The sequence below is a fragment of the Thunnus thynnus genome, chromosome 24 (assembly GCF_963924715.1).
Source record: "Thunnus thynnus chromosome 24, fThuThy2.1, whole genome shotgun sequence".
Lineage (NCBI taxonomy): Eukaryota > Metazoa > Chordata > Actinopteri > Scombriformes > Scombridae > Thunnus > Thunnus thynnus.
In genome coordinates this window covers 7,381,029-7,394,774 of record NC_089540.1, presented here as the reverse complement: position 1 = coordinate 7,394,774, position 13,746 = coordinate 7,381,029, and the positions used below count along the sequence as shown (strand labels likewise).

General features: G+C 39.8%; 1 protein-coding gene and 1 long non-coding RNA gene across 4 annotated transcripts in view; one reads left to right on the top strand and one right to left on the bottom strand.

Annotated features, from left to right (window-relative positions):
* The window catches only part of LOC137177394 (E3 ubiquitin-protein ligase Midline-1-like), a 58,401-nt gene extending 47,129 nt beyond the window's left edge, over positions 1–11,272 (top strand). For both annotated transcript variants that reach the window (XM_067583694.1, XM_067583693.1), the window contains exons 4-10: positions 79–186; positions 2,076–2,224; positions 3,001–3,128; positions 4,366–4,509; positions 7,675–7,836; positions 8,115–8,322; positions 8,401–11,272. In XM_067583694.1, coding sequence (XP_067439795.1) covers positions 79–186; positions 2,076–2,224; positions 3,001–3,128; positions 4,366–4,509; positions 7,675–7,836; positions 8,115–8,322; positions 8,401–8,749 — 1,248 coding nt within the window. In that variant the 3' untranslated portion in view covers positions 8,750–11,272. The remainder of the gene's footprint in view (positions 1–78; positions 187–2,075; positions 2,225–3,000; positions 3,129–4,365; positions 4,510–7,674; positions 7,837–8,114; positions 8,323–8,400) is intronic.
* Positions 1–13,746, bottom strand: part of LOC137177397 (uncharacterized) — a 212,021-nt gene that overhangs the window by 66,451 nt on the left and 131,824 nt on the right. The window lies entirely within an intron of this gene.

Genomic DNA, 13,746 nt, shown 5'->3' with positions numbered 1-13,746 from the left:
ATAACATATATCCCTCTATATCCCCGCCGTCCATCATTCTCGTTGTTTATCTAATACTCTCTGTGAATTGGTCCTCAGGTGAACGCGTCCCGCCAGGAGGGCAAGCTGCTGGACGAGTGTGATCTCCTGATTGACATTATTCAGCAGAGGAGGCAGATCATTGGCAGCAAGATCAAGGAGGGGAAGGTGAGATGAACACTCATAGGGGCGAGGAGTGTGATCGCAGACACCATTTATTTTCCTTTGCTGTTTTTTATATTCACCTTTCGCTTCATATTCACTCACTTTTTCTTACCTCTGAAAGCCAGAGACTCTGATTTATGGATTTTTTTAGTTTGGGAAACAGTGAATAAACTAAAGTTTTTTTGCCTGTTTTAAAGCTCCTGTGGACCCACTTTGTTCTTCCACCACAAACAGCATGTACTTTCTTTATTGATGCTATGTTTTGAGGCTAATAACAACATTCCTTAATCATTAAAAATGATATTTTCTTCCATCAGCGAACCATTCCAGCAAGTATAAACGATCATCAAGGGGCAGATATTGTCTGCAGATGTAATATTCCACAGTTGTATGTGTAAACATAAAAACAAATCAACTCCCTCACTCATTCAGCATTCAATATAATGTGCAAGTGTGGTACAAATCAGTATTTGGATGACGAGCATTCACCATCCAAAGGTTTGAATCGCCACAGTTGATTGACTGGCGGTGCCATCACATTTATTCATCACTATTTAAACACACACATGCACTGAAAGCACTCTAGGCTACTGTTTTATGTCAAATGCAATACTTCCTCACAGCCACTTGACCTGATCCTTATATCCTGAACAGACGGCAAACTGTTCAGCTGCCTAAAATGCAAACTCTACAACACATTTCGAACAGACGGAGAAAACAGTCTGACTGGCCAAAAGTAGATCCCACAGCATATGGGAGGGCGAGTTTTGTACTTGTACTCTAAACCCGGATGATTTCTTTTTTTAAGCTGTATCTAATGAGACTTGGAACTCACTACATGTTTTCTTTTTTTCAGTGTGTGATGTAGGTTTTTAGCTTTTAGGATTGCATCAGAGAAGGTAGAAATATGGATGGATACAAAGAGATTTATTTTTATTTTTAAACAGATTTGTACAAATGGCTATTTGGTGGAGTGCTACATCATGATCAATAGCCCTAAAAAAGCTTTTTTACCAAGAACAAGTTTCTGTTATTCCTGTTTTTATTTATTTTTTTTACGTTCTTGTCTTTTTTTTTTTTAATCATGACGATAACTTTGCAAACTTCAATAGAATCGAACTGAGATTACAGTGTTTGTGGTTCTTTACAAGCCAAACCACTGATGAAACGTCCTTCGACCTCAATCCGACCATTGACCTCAATCTGTCTCTTAAAATCTCTGCTCATAGGGAGAGGGAATGGAACCGAGGGGGCAAACTGGGGAAATGAAATCCATGATTTGCGTGCAATTGAATCATTAACACGCCTAGCAAACTTAGCGTTAGCAGTGACATGGGAGAAGCTTAACTCGTGTAATCCCAGCATCTTTGTCAAACCGTTTGTCGGTTTCTCGGCTAGTCTTTCGTCTTTATACGTGTTCAGTAGAATCTTCTTTCATCCTCACAGTTGCTAGCAAATTAAAGCTTCTAAACAGAAAATTACTCAAAGTCACAGAACAAGAAACAAGTAGGGAAATCAAAACAAATTGGCTTCCTGTAACTTTGGCTAAGCATGATGGATGTGTTCATGCCCTTTGCTAAAATTCTTTGATGTTCATACTAATTAAGAAAACATGAAGATATAGATGCCTATCTGCATCAGTCAGCCAATGGGTTTGACCTTTTTCTGTATGAGTGGTTTCAGCTTTGAAATGTTAACACCCATCTCCATGTATCCATAAAACGTCCAATTTTTGGGTCATTTGCTGCCGTCAGTTCTGATTATGTTCTCATCCTTAATGATCTACAACACCTTGACTTGAGTGAGGGTATTTTCGTGCATTTTTTAAAAACGTGATCCAGCCGAACAGCACTGGCCTTCTTTTTCAATCACGTATTTCCCATCTTTTATAGGCACAAAGGCTTCGGAAGCTAGCCCAACAGATCTCCAACTGCCAGCAGTGCATCGAGAGGTCCTCGGCCCTCATCACACAGGCCGATCAAACGCTGAAAGAGACCGATCACGCTCGCTTCCTGCAGACTGCCAAGAGCATCAACGAGAGGTCAGACAGCCCACACACTCACCACACACGCTGGAGTCACTCAGCTTAGCAAAGTAACATCTAGCTTTAAGGAGAGGGCAGAGGAGTGCACACGGAGATGATGAGAAACAATTTGGAAACTTTGTGCACTTGACTTCCCCTACAGCAAAGACAGGTAGAGAGAGATTTCATCTTTTATGTAGCCTAATCTTATTGCACTCACTGCTTAAGCTTTTTGACTAATTGATTTGGCAATAGAGAACAAAAAACTGGTGTCCGTTATGTCAATCCTCAGGAGAAACAAAGCTGAATGGTATAAAAAGAAATCATTATCATTTAGTCCTTCAAACAAAACTAGTGTTTCAATCAGAACCTAATCTCCACAGCCTCACTAATTAGGAGGCTGATTTTATTCAGATTTGAGCTCAGTATTTTTTAATTTAGTAACTGTTAAGGGGTTTGTTAATGCTGCATATCTATGCAAATCTGATGAAGTGCAAATGCTAAAATTCCTTGTTTCTACATCTTGCAGTAAAGCAATGTCCCTTTTTTATTTACAAAGGCAATAATAAACACTTAAATTACATAATATATTATATATATAATTATAACTAAACTTTTAAAGTACGGTTTTTAGCCTATTTTAAGTGGTCCATACTTTAAAATGTAGAAATAGTGGAAGTATCTCTGTAGATTGAAACATTAAAAGGGCAGGTGTATGTTTACTAGTTGTTTACTTAATCTAATTAATCTAATTATCATATACTGTAATATGAAAACCTGTTTCTGTGACCTAGGGTTTCCATGGCAACTGCATCGACCCAAGTGCTGATCCCTGAGATACACCTCACCGATACCTTCGACACCTTCGCCCTGGACTTCACCAGAGAGAAGAAGCTGTTGGAGAATCTGGATTACCTCACTGGTAAACCTCTACATTTTCATCACAGTCTTTCCGTCCAGAGGGACATTTATTAATTAAACTCTAAATGCTCAATTTTGAACACTGGGATCTGATTCATGTGCATCATAATCTGTTGATGTTTTCTTTCTTTTGAATAACCCGAATTGCCTTTTTATTGGAGCTATATTCTAACCCTTTAATTCACTTTCTCACCGACCATGAAACCCAAAAACCTCTGATAATTATGATTCTAATCCAGCTTTCATTTCAAATTTTGTTATTTTTTCCAAATTCTTTTGAAGTGTCTGCTGTCTTCCAGCAAGACGTTTGATGGAACAGACCCCAGCCTATTAACTCCAAAATTAATTTTTAACATTAATTTCCGATGTCCCATTTGCGAGGACCCATCAAAATGTCACCGTCTGAGTTATGAGCACACTGGGGACAAAAACAAGGCATCACGTGTAGTAGATTTGAAGGCCTGTGAAAATAGCTGGCTCGTATTTATTCTCCGCGATGCGTGAGGGCTTTGCTGGAGGGCCTTTTCACTAAGTGAATCGGTCTGAATCACTCCACTATGTGCAACCACTCATGACAGAAGGCTACAGAAAGAGAGAGAGAGAGAGAGAGAGAGAGAGAGAGAGAGAGAGAGTGACAGACACACAGAGAGATAGGAAGTGGCTCCACAATCAATTTAAGCTGTGCTTTTGTATCTTTGTTTATTACCTCAGTCCATTCTCTTTCCACTGGAGGCTTCATGGCTTAAACACAAAAAGGGATTGGTTTTATTTGTTTCACTATAGAGCCAAAAAAACCCAACTCCCCATAGTAAAGTTTTCACATGGATACAGTGTAACAGAGTCACTCTAGCATTATGCAATTAGTCCCACTGGTTACAGCTAAAAGGACTGTGATATTTACCCTTCCCACTATGTTAATGTGAGCTGCTTTTTATCTGAATATTTCATTGTTTCTCTTCCGTATTGCTTTTAATGCTCAACCTACCACTCTACTGGAAAGAACATCTTCAATTCTGTGTGTAATGAAGCCTTCATACTTCTAAATTGAAGCAAATGAGCAAGTACAAGGTTAATTGGGGCTACTGTTTGTTGTAACAACTGACAACCTTTGAGTGCATTATCATTTTGGAATATTATCAGTGTCATTTGGAACTATATTCAATTGAACCATAACGTTAGAGATGTTGTCGGAGGATATTCAAGTAGTTCATTATCTTTTTATTTCTATCTCTCTGCAGCTCCAAGTGCTCCGTCCATAAGGGAGGAGTTGTGCACGGCTTCCTATGACACCATCTCCGTCCACTGGACGTCTGATGATGAATTCACAGTGGTGTCTTATGAGCTCCAGTATGCCATCTTTACTGGACAGTCTAACATTGCCAGTAAGTATGTCTGGTAGAGAGAGAATGCCCATGCCCTAAGAAATATATTCATCTTGAAACACAACTGTAGTATTTTCTAAATCCTCTCTAGTACTGATTGTCCGAGCTGCAGCTACCACTCAGGACACTGGGGTCATTTTATGTCTTTCTGGGAAATTGAATGTTTGGAGCAACCTGGAGGAAATCCAGTCCACATCTCACATTTTTTCAGTGTTTCAAATAGGTCTGGTATTGTGCTCATTGACTGTTTCCCTAACATGAAATTAACTATAACAATCAGAGCTTTAGTGTTTAGATTTGTTAATGAAATCTGGTTGTTGTACTTCGAGTTAAAGGAACAGTAACTCTCAGCTTCCGAAGAAGTCTTTGAAAGAGCATGGAGGAGTTATGTTTGCAAATAAAATTTACATATTGCAATTGACTGCACAAACAAAGTCCTAATCATTTTTTAAATAAGGTGTCTGACATCCTGCATCTAGTTTCAATGCATTTGTAATGCAATCATTTGTGCAGAATGAAAAGTTTAAAGCCCCCCCCCTCTCCTCCGCTCAAAAATGTGTTTTCCTTATTGTTACTGCAGTTGGATGTTTGAGCTTCACTGTGCAGAATGATACATGTGCAGACACTAGAAAACTGTTTTTAAATTCATCTGCTGAAAATGGAAAATTTCTTTGTACTCATGGAAAATGGCAGAGAGTTTAAGGCTTGTACCTACAAGCATGATTTGTGATATGACAACTGGTTTGGAGCCAGTCGTGGCTCACTATGCAACTTCCACAAGTGTGATGTGGAAACCTCCAGTGCACATAGATTCTGGAATTTTTAATGGTGGAGAAGGGACGAGATGTCACTTTGAGTATTTGAACTCGATAATTGAACTTTTTGTGGAAAAACACAAATTATTATTTGAGTATTTATCTAAAAACATCTTATTTTTTTGCTATTTACAGACTTGAGATCTGCTCAGTACAGTCATGCCACTCTTCTGGTGGCCGCTGTCATCCTACGAGGCAGTTTGGAGTTGAAGTACTTTAAAATCTAAAACCGAGATAGGGGCGAAGTGGAGCCTCCCGAAGCCTCGAGCCTTTATGCTACCATCACTCTCAGATGTTGTCACACTTCGAATAACTGGAGCTCGTGAAGGATGAAAGGAGAATAAGATTTGACAATAGCGCAGCAGAAAATCCTGGCTGTATGTGGAGCTCTCTGTAAGAGACGAGGCTTCTACAGTGGATATACAGAGTTCTTATGTCTATACGTGCCACCAGGTTTAAAGTGGCACCGTAGGGATGAGACGTTGCATCGGGAGAGACGACGGCTGTAAAATGAATCAGCATCCCCGACACACACTTAGTGACACAATTGTCCTGTAGAACAACAACATAGCATACAGTATACGCTAACACACACACACATACACACACTTACCCGACCCAGAAAATCATGAGCACAGCACACTCGAGTGAGCAACAACTACAAGGTAGAAAATGGGGTCAGGGCATCTAAAGACGAGCTCCCCTCCTCCCTTTCAATCAAACTGCTTTTTCTCTGTCTTTCATCTATTCTTTTTTTTGAAGTCTTCCCTTTTTTTTTTCCAAATTCAAAAACAGACCTCACAGCACAAATCCTCCCTTCTTGTTTCTAAGACTCCTTCTTTCCTGCCTCACTTCCTTCCTCCTTTTCAAACTCCACATGCCATCTTTGATTTCTTTCCTCCCATCTTTCCGAAGGTCACACCTTTGTCATTGCCTTCTCGCGGTGTCACGTTACAGTAGTTTAATGCCTTCTCTCGACAGCCATTAAACTAATGTGACACTTGATTCCCCTCTTTCTTGCCCCCTCTTTCTCTCACATCCTGGTGTGCTTCAGCTCCCCGAGATGCTGTGATTTTTCTCTCCTTCCGTTTTCACATCCGATAATGTCAGAGGTGTTGCTGTTGGCGTCTGAGTCACAGAAAATCTCCCCTGGACCAATACATATCAATCACTATGCAAGAAGTGGAATAGCCTTTTAATGTTAGTATAAAAAAAACACACAAACAACATCCTTAAATCTCATGCATAATTCTTTACAGTACAGAGCTCTGGATTGGATTTCCTGTGGGAAATTTGTGTTGAGGAAGTGATGGTGTCTGCCGTTTTCTGATTTGATATGCACGGGACTTCGAGCTTGATTAAATTAATTTGCAATGTGTTTCATCATAATTAATGTTTTCACATTAAGTCTGATAGTGTAAACCAGTAGGAATGGTAGCAGTACTTACTTCAATGGTTAAGTCATAACTATTAATTTGTCACAATGCCATTTCTGTTCCGTGCTCTGGTTGGTTAGAACACAAATATATGCAAATTGGGTTGTTTTTAGTCATTTCTTTTGTGTTATTTTAAGTTTTACTCCTTAATATTTTTCTTTTGATGATCATATTGCATAACTATGCATAAGGGATTCACAATAATGCATATGCATACCGGATGCAATGAGGAAGTAAATATTTGCTCATGAGTTCAGTATTAGCATGTTGGACAATGCCGGTGCATGTTGGTGGCTTTCTTTAGTTTTCTTTAATCTTCCCAGATCATGTTTTGTTGTCAAAGATGCAAAGTTCATGGAAGCTCAAAGATTATTCTTGGCAGATATTTTCACTGCTGGGTGGTGAACACAGAGTAGAAAGATGGCTGTTACTTCCATGACAAGGAAGGAGAATATGCACACATGCACACAGACTTCTTCATTCTGCATGACGGCATCCAAAGCAGATGATTGAGTGGTCTACATTTTGCCTTAGGAGGTGGTGCAGCAGTAGTGGATTGCCATTGAAAAGAAAAAAAAAAAAAGAAAAAGAAAAAAGACACACACACACACGCCAAGCAGTGAGAGCATATTGCAGCTGTGAAGCCAACAGAGTGTAAATGGTTTCCTCTTGTGCCTTTTCACACCCTCTCACCTGTTCCCACTGCCACAGGCTCACACACAACCAATCATTGAGTACGCTATGCTTTCACACAGCTGTACTGAACTGCACTCCTCTCTAGGAAACTTAAAAGAATTTTAGGAACCTTAAACAACTGAAAACTCATCGAATTAACCGATTCCTCTTTATACTTCCACCTTCTCTTCTGTGCCTTTTTCTCGCCCATCTCGCCCTCCCTTCCCTTCTCCTCCCAGGTCTGTGTAACTCATTGGAGAGCTGGATGATTGTTCCCAACATCAAGCAGAACCACTACACAGTGCACGGTCTGCAAAGCGGCACCAAGTATATCTTTGTTGTCAAGGCCATTAACCAAGCGGGGAGCAGAAGCAGTGAACCGGGGACTCTGAAAACCAACAGTAAGCGACTGACGAGTGATAATGAACGCTCCATACAGAATCGACCTTTACAGAAATATTGTGTATAAACATTCAGGAGTAGCTTATTAGATTCATTATTTTCATTTGCTCCACTTACTGTGCTTTAGATGGATTTTTTCCCCCTTTGGCAAATATGAAATTGAATTAACTGAAAAGAAATTAGCTGTTCTGTAAAGAACGCTGGCTCTAATAGATCTCAATGCATTCACACTTGAAAATCAATGTGTTTTCCATTTTCCTTCCTTCTCCACTGCCAGGCCAGCCATTCAAGCTGGATCCCAAATCTGCTCACAAGAAGCTGAAGGTCTCACATGATAACCTGACAGTGGAGCGGGACGAAACCACGTCCAAGAAAGGCCACAACCAGGAACGTTTCACCAGCCAGAGCAGCTACGGCGTGGTAGGGAACGTCTACATCGACAGTGGGCGCCACTACTGGGAGGCTCTGATTGGAGGGAGCACATGGTAAGTTTTTTTGGCATATGTGTGATTTAGGAAAGGCCTGGGGTTTCCACTTGCTGATAAAAGAATCTCCCTCCTTAGGTACGCTGTGGGTATAGCCTACAAATCAGCCCCCAAGCACGAGTGGATCGGCAAGAACTCGGCCTCCTGGGTGCTCTGCCGTTGCAACAACTCCTGGGTGGTGCGCCACAACAGCAAGGAGTTGGCTATTGAGCCTTCGCCCCACCTGCGGCGTGTCGGGGTTCTGTTAGACTACGACGCCGGCTACCTGACCTTCTACGATGCCGTCGGCTCCCAGCACCTGCACACGTTTCATGTCTCCTTTGTTCAGCCCGTGTGTCCTGTGTTCAACGTGTGGAACAAGTGTCTGACGATCCTCACTGGTCTACCCATCCCCGACCATCTGGAGGGACTGGAACCCCAAGACTGAAAGCTATAGACAGACAGAATAAATCAGCATAAACTGGTCTTATCTTAAAGCTGCATTGGGCAAGATTTGTGAAAATGCTCATCTTTGAACGGAGAACAGAGGAGACACCCATGCTCTTTAATTCATACAAATCCGCCCTAATTGTCCAAATTAAATTCTTGTCTTGTGCACTTTCCTACTCAGCTAGAGAACTCTCTGTCCAAAGAAACTGAACTCAAAAGTGTTTGATATATTTTTCTTTTCCATTTGGTTTATTTTGGCACATACCATTGCAAACTAACTAGTCAACATGAGCATGTATGAGCAGATAGCTTAAAGATGGAACTCTTTCAATCCATACTTGCTACCATTTGTGCAAAGTTGCCCAGTGCAGTGTAAAAAAGAGAGAATATGTGATGCTTGGGGTATTATTTTACCAAGCTTCTCAAAAGTGATTTTCAGTTAGGGACCAGAATCTTAACAAGCATAGTTTATTATAGTTTATTATGATTTCTAAAAGCAAATATGATGCTGGTTCGTGTTGTCTTTGACTCTTAAAGGCTTAGTGAAAAACCTGTTCTAGATGGATGACACAAGGTTGGAGTCGATCCAGAGGAAACCAGGACAAATGGACAGTGTTGGACCAGAAATTCCTACTCTAAGGCACTTTGGGCTACGATGGACATGTTTGTACCATGGCAACTAGGAAACAAGCCACAAGTCAGTTTCTAATTTTTTTCTTTTTTTTTTTGAACACCACGTTATCAGATGGAGCACTTTGAAAATCCTTGAAATTATCCACACATACTTACACTACAGACACACAAACACAATCAAACATGTGCTAATACACACACCACTATATACTAAATTAATCACAGTTTCTGGAACAAGTGGTATACAGGTGTATATTTTGTAAATTCATCGGAATCCCCACCCACCCACCCACCTATGTTTTCCCTTGTTCATTAAAAAGGAACCAAAGTAGCCATTGCTGTCTGTTCAGATGCATTTACATAAATTTTACTCTAAGTTAATAAATGCAGAATTTTTTAAAAAAAGTGACAGAGAGGAAATAGCGTTATGCTAGTATTAACTGCAGGAGTCCCATAAATGTAGATGACGTCCTTGTTTTTGCACATTGTTCATACTTTATTCATGGTTTTGTAGAAAACGCCTAAATATCTTAACTCATTTTGTGCAATTAACATGCATTAATATTGGGAAAGTGTTGTGTTCTGTTTGACTTATTGTGTTAATTTCCTTTTTTGGCAGTCCGACAAGTCCTGCCATTATGATTTTATGTGATACATAATATGTGAGTTGTGTTACAGTTGTAGCCCGGGGTTAATATTGGAATGAAGGGGGTGAAATGCTTTTTTGCTGCAATTTTTCTTTTTCTCTCACTTTTCTATAAAACAAGCATATGGCTGTTTAGTGAGACATACTGTACTGGTGTGCCAATACTCCAGAACTATTAATTTGCTTGTGACAGAGAGTGTCTTCCCATTTTATCTTTTCAAAATGTTTGATTTTTTCCTGTCATTTTCACACTGAGGTCTTATTTCATCAAATCCACATGCAACATATTATTTGAAAAGGTTAAAAGTTCAGTTAATCCTTGAATAAAAACACACTTCATTCACTTTATTGAGACTACACCATGCACAAGAGGCTGTCCTCAGACTTGTTGCACAATGATGATGTCAGTAGGGTGCACCTCACTCTTCACTTCAGCCATCGGCTGATTCTTATTTGTGAGCATCTGATGTTAACTTACTCCACAGTTGGAGAATCCCCTGCAATACCTGGCTGTATTCCTGGAATATCATCTTTAAAGTGGTTAGTCCACTTCATCTTTGGGGATTGACCATCCACCCATGAGCAGTCAATTTCAAGCCAACTTGATTAGATTTTACATAATTCTTTGTTATTTAAGAAGGGACAAAAAGGTCTAAATAGGTAATATAATGTTTATTAATGGAGGCAAAATAATGTTGATGTGCAATTTGCATTTTTCTAGCACTTATTGCCTCCACTTTCATTCCACAAGAGATAAAAAGCATACCCCGCCTCCAGGTGGAGTAACAAGAGATTCAGCCGCAAAGTCAAGACCATTAAACTACCAAAATGACATCATCAATTCTATATTCTATGATTCAGTTTTGCTCTGTGTGTAATAATGTTTAACAGTGACAAAAATGGAGATCTTCAGTGTAAATAGAAAGATTTGGTTGTATTTCTCAATGTCGCTTTGTTTCAATAACCGGTACACTAAAAAAGGTATGGAGGACAAATAACAGTTTATTCTTTAATTCAGTGTTTTCTTGGCAATAAATTGAACTGTAGCTATGTTTTCATTGTATCTGATACGAATATATAGTGCTTTATTTAATGTTTCCATTTGAACTTTATGACCTTGGTGTTATATGTTCTGTCTCTGTGGACATTTTTATGGAAAAACAGGATATGAGTGCTTACATCACTGTTGTCTGAGATAAGTCTATGAGAAGGTCAAAAATAAATGTTCCTTTTCACATTAAAGTGTGCTTTTTATCCACTGAAGCAATACAGCAGAGTGAGAATGTCAGGAGCCGTTCTCATAAAGCAGGATGGGGTGAAATGCCAGCAGCCATTTCTGTCTTTCTTTCTAGGGGACGCACAAAGATGCAAGCAATCCCAAATTCAATAAGTTTAGAGTATGGCATTTTGGTGTCTCTCCATGTCTCCTTAAAGTTACTGGTGCCCTTCAAGAAGGCGCTGCACATTTTTCCCATCTCAATTTAAGACAAAATCAACCACGTGTGTTCCCAGACATAAACTATAAACCTACATGGATAGTCCCTGAACATCAGTGGTTCCCAAAGTGTCAACAACGCTGTGAGCAGTTCAACCAAAAATGTATTATTCTTTCTTAGACCATTTTATCTGAATTCGTTTTTAGAAGCTAGGTCGCAAAACCACATTGCCCATGTGTCTAACCTTGGATCAGTGACTATTTTTAGTTATTAGATTTATCTAGCAATGTGGAGTCTAATCGTCTTGACTACACCATAAGGTAATAAGTTATCCTTTGGTGGATGGAGTTTCTAATAATATGGTTATACATGGGAACAGATGCTGCAGAAGGCATCACAGCACTTGATCTGTATTTTTTCTCCAAACGATGAATCACCCAGGCAGGTGCTAATGTCAACATCTAAGTTTAGACCTCAACGTGTCAAGTTCATTGGAGTTGATGAATTTCCTGTGGAAAGGGAAGTTGTTGAGTTTATCATGTGAACTTCCCGTAGACATTTGGGGCTCTTCCTGATTTTCCAGGGAGCAATTGTTCTTCTGACGCCAGGGTTCAGTGGGATTTTGTCGGCGAACAGCTAACACGTCGTTCACACGGCTCAGTGGTGTGAGTGAGTGAAATGAGTTTACCAAAAGCTCCCGAACACTAAAAATGACAAAGACAATTTATAGGTTGCCATCCACAAATAATGGAGGTGTGTGCTTGTTTGTCTGTTATTCAACCTGTAAATACAGAGGCTATGTTGAAGATGACATAAGTAGACTTGTCAAGCACATAGATAACAGTTATAAGGGTTGCTTTCTACAGCTACTGCTCTAAGGAGATACACAGTGTGCATTTACTATCAGCATATATGCATATAAATAAATTCCCTTGAATTTGCATTGAAATGAATTTCTACTTAAATTCTGTTAAATTGTGCCTGAGTCCAATTTAAGAAACATTAAAGGCAAAATTGTGGAAGCACAGCTAAGAAATGTGGATTACTGACTGAATTTAATTAGTAGAATGTGTCATCACAACTAGTTTCACAGTATCTATTACACAATTATACTGATTGCATATTAAACCTATAAAATCATGAGTCTCAATATGAGGCCATCTGTGCTTCTCTAAAAAGGAGCAAACCAAGCATAAATGGTGTCATTTCTTGATATGTGGATGTCCGTAGACAGCAATTATCCTCTTAAAACTGTACAGTATCTTCTGTACTTAGGTGATAGTTTCCTACATGACAAAACAATGAATTCATTGTTGGCCTACTGCAATGGAGGTACGCCTTGAGATTTTCTGAAACCCTTGTCAAGCAATTGTGTTTGCTTTATAAAAACAACATTTCTTGGCCCTTAATTCTAACCTTTTCCATCCAAGTTTAATGCAATTTAAGCCAAGTTCAGCAGTTAAATGTGCTTACTGACACTCTTGTGTTCTCATACAAGACTTTGTGTGACATTTCAAACAATCGATACAATAACTTAATGTGTCTTGGGATTTTGCTCTTCAGCTGAAAGGTACCGCGAAAGGTTGAGGACCAACTATTTTATTAACCTTTATCAAGGGAAGGATTTGCTGAGCTTGTGTGTTGTTCTTCCTACACAACCTTGGTCCACATATAGTACAGTACATACAGTGACGCACCACCATATTAAGACTCGAGATTTGGTGTGAAAGTCCAGGTGCTTAAACAGCTCTAGCAGCAACTGTGGGCCTTTTTTCCCCCTCAAGGGCACCTTGGATATACTTTAGCAACAAGCAGGGACTGTTACTCATTCCATTTTTCCCCATGGGTCTTGGAATTTGAACCACTGACCTTCCTTCACAAGACCACTTTACTCTCCTTTAGGCAAACACTGTCCCACTTTTGTACATAGCATCAGGCCAGAGTTGGTGGAGTGTGTTGCTGTTCGTGCTACCACTGCAATTGTACTTGTATGGGTAGTCTTGGGGCTCTACATTCCCCAGAGGATTTTTGCAGCTAAGCCACAGCACAGAGAGAAAGACAAGACTCCAAAAGAGACAGTCCTCTGTACTCCTTGGGGAGCTTATGCTATGGGCTCTTGTTGTCCTGATGTGTATGTGTATGTGTGTGTGTGTGTGTGTGTGTGTGTGTGTGTTAGGGGTAAGTGAACTTGGGCATGTGTCTTTGGCTTCTTGGTGGTAAAAATTTGCCATTTTAAGCAAATAGGCAATGACAGCATTTTGAGACACGAGCAGAGGGGAA